This window comes from Malurus melanocephalus, unplaced genomic scaffold, assembly GCF_030028575.1.
Source record: "Malurus melanocephalus ecotype Western Australia unplaced genomic scaffold, MMel_1.1 scaffold_1368, whole genome shotgun sequence".
Classification (NCBI taxonomy): domain Eukaryota; kingdom Metazoa; phylum Chordata; class Aves; order Passeriformes; family Maluridae; genus Malurus; species Malurus melanocephalus.
In genome coordinates, this window is record NW_026624600.1 from 5,514 (window position 1) to 8,214 (window position 2,701).

General features: G+C 50.5%; 1 protein-coding gene across 1 annotated transcript in view; it reads left to right on the forward strand.

Annotated features, from left to right (window-relative positions):
• The window catches only part of LOC130586863 (myotubularin-related protein 5-like), a 10,813-nt gene that overhangs the window by 4,831 nt on the left and 3,281 nt on the right, over positions 1 to 2,701 (forward strand). Inside the window, exons 4-5 of the mRNA XM_057387777.1 lie at positions 164 to 303; positions 523 to 730. Of these exons, the coding sequence (XP_057243760.1) occupies positions 164 to 303; positions 523 to 730 (348 nt within the window). The remainder of the gene's footprint in view (positions 1 to 163; positions 304 to 522; positions 731 to 2,701) is intronic.

The following is a 2,701-nucleotide window of genomic DNA, read 5'->3' on the forward strand; positions in this document are numbered from 1 at the left end:
CTGTTCCTTTGGGATCCCATCCCTGCTCCTTTGGGATCCCATCCCTGCTCCTCTGGGATCCCATCACTGTTCCTCTGAGCGCTTGGGGCGGTGCTGCTCCTGGCTGTGCCCCCGGGTGACAGCGCTGTCCCTCTGTCCCCTGGGCTGCCCCGTGCCACCCCAGGACGCTGTCCAAGAACCTGGTGAAGAACGCCAAGCGCACCATCGGCCGGCAGTACGTGACCCGCAAGAAGTACACACCCCCGGCCTGGGAGCAGCGCGGCAGCCAGAACTTCCCCGAGGACAACGAGGACGAGATCTCAGGTTGGGAATGTCCTGGGGACAGCCAGGGCCACCTGGGAGAAGTGCCAGTGTCACTCCAGGGGGAGCAGGGTGGGAGCATCCCCAGTTGTGATGGTGCCCCAGCTCCTGGCTGCTGCTGGGGCATGGAGGAGGGAGATCCTGGCGCTGTGGTGACAGTGACGGTGACAGCAGTGCRTTGGGACATTCCGAGGTGTCCCCAGCCCTGCCGTGTCCCCACAGTGTCCGAGGAGCTGGACAGGAGCACGCTGACCCCCAGCAGCACCATGAGGCCRTCGGAGAAGATGACCATGACGCACGTGGTGGAGCGGGCGTGCTGCCGCGACTACCAACGCCTGGGGTTGGGCACGCTGAGCAGCAGCCTGACCCGCTCCAAGAACGAGCCCTTCCGCATCTCCACCGTCAACCGCATGTACGCCATCTGCCGCAGGTGAGCTCCGGTGTCACCGTGTCACCGTGTCACCCCAGGGCCACCAGAGTGGGGAAAACCCTCCCTCGGCCACTCCGCTGTTCATCCTTTCCAGCAAAATTCCAGCAGTCCAGAACTTCTTCACTGATTCAATRTTCATTGATTCCAAGTTCTATAATCCTCTTCATTAATCATTCTTCTGCCCTCTATTGATTATTGGTTTCTCGCTCTTCGTGATTAGTCTGAACTTTTCAGTCTTTTTACCGTGTTTTTCCGATTCAGCCGTTTTTAAGCAAGTTCCAGAATCCTCTTCATTAATCATTTTTCTGCCCTCTATTGATTATTGGTTTCTTGCTTTTCGTGATTAGTCTGAGTTTTTCAGTCTTTTTATCGTGTTTTTCCTGTGTGGGGAATTTCCAGCACTGAGGCTGAACTGTCTTTGTTGGTGTTTCCTTTATCTTCATTTACTTCAACGCCTCCTGGGAAGGCCATAAATCCTGGTCACTCCATCATGTCTTTGGAGGGCTGTAAATCCTGGTAACTCCAATATTTCTTTGGATGATCATAAATCCTGGTCACTCAAACCTATCCTTGGCTGACCATAAGTCCTGATCACTCCAACATTTCCTTGGATGATCATAAATCCTGATCACTCCAACATTTCCTTGGATTGGTGTCTTTTTCAGCCTAGAAATGAAACTCCAGATGATTTTAGTGTAGGAGGTAATATAAAAGTGGGTCCTTATTGGAGCTCCAGGGGCAGTCATGGAAGAGTATCCACAAAAGCCCGGAGCTCTGGAATGTGCTTGGTCTTCTAGCTGGGGAAAAGGGGAGAGAAGGGTACTGGGAAAGTTATAAATATATAAAAGAAAAAAGGTAAAAATCATTCTGGCATCAGATGACCATGAATCCTGGTCACTCCATTGTATTGTTGGAGAGCCATGAATCCTGGTCACTCCATCGTGTTCTTGGATGTCCATAAATCCTGGTCACTCCAACATTTCCTTGGAGGGCGATCCTGGTCACTCCATCATGTCCTTGGATGGCCATAAATCCTGGTCACTCCATTGTGTCCTTGGATGACCATAAATACTGGTCACTCCATCGTGGCCTTGGATGACCATGAATACTGGTCACTCCAACATGTCCTTGGATGACCTTAAATCCTCCATCATGTCCTTGGATGACCACAAATCCTGATAACTCTGTGTCCTTGGAGGGCTGTAATTTCCAGCCTGCAGCTGTCCAGCCTTTGACCCCTCAGGTTTTGTTCAGCACAGCCTGTCAGGATTGGTTTTCCCCAGCTCAGTTTTAACGTAACAATCCAAGGAACAATCAGAAGTGTAATTAGCACTCAGGATTAATGACAGAGATGACGAGGGCTGTACCAGGAGCCCTGTGTGTCACGATCCGCTTAACTCAAGCGGGGATCATGAGAGGTTCGTTATATTGGAATCTCAGAGTGCAAAAGAAAAACGAGGGGCATATATATATATACTTTAAATAATCAGGAACAATTTATTTGGATATTTTGTGATAGAAGAGGATGAGAAAGAGAGAAAGAGAGAGTGGGTTATAGCTACCAACGGTTTGACGGATCTTCCGAAGTTCCACGGGGGTCGTCTGCGTCCGTTGGGAGAGATCTCCATCGGGGTCTTCTCGGGGAGACTTTTTATAGTCTTTTTATAGTCTTTTTATAGACTTTTTATAGTCTTTTTATAGACTTTTTATAGACTTTTTATATTTTTTTTCAAAGCGAGTGGCTGCAGGCCAGGGGGGGTTGTGAATCATGAGCCGGAAATTTGGCTCCACCTTGATCCGGCTCGGACCCCGCTCCCCAAAGCAGGTGGCAGCGAGTCAGGCATGGAAACCTGATGGGAACTTGTGGAGCATGGAGAGGATCGGTAGAGAATGTTCTTTAAACAGCGCAGCCATCCATGGGGGACTCGCTGTAGCTGCCAGCCCAGGAGCTGGAAATCGGGCAGTCACCCC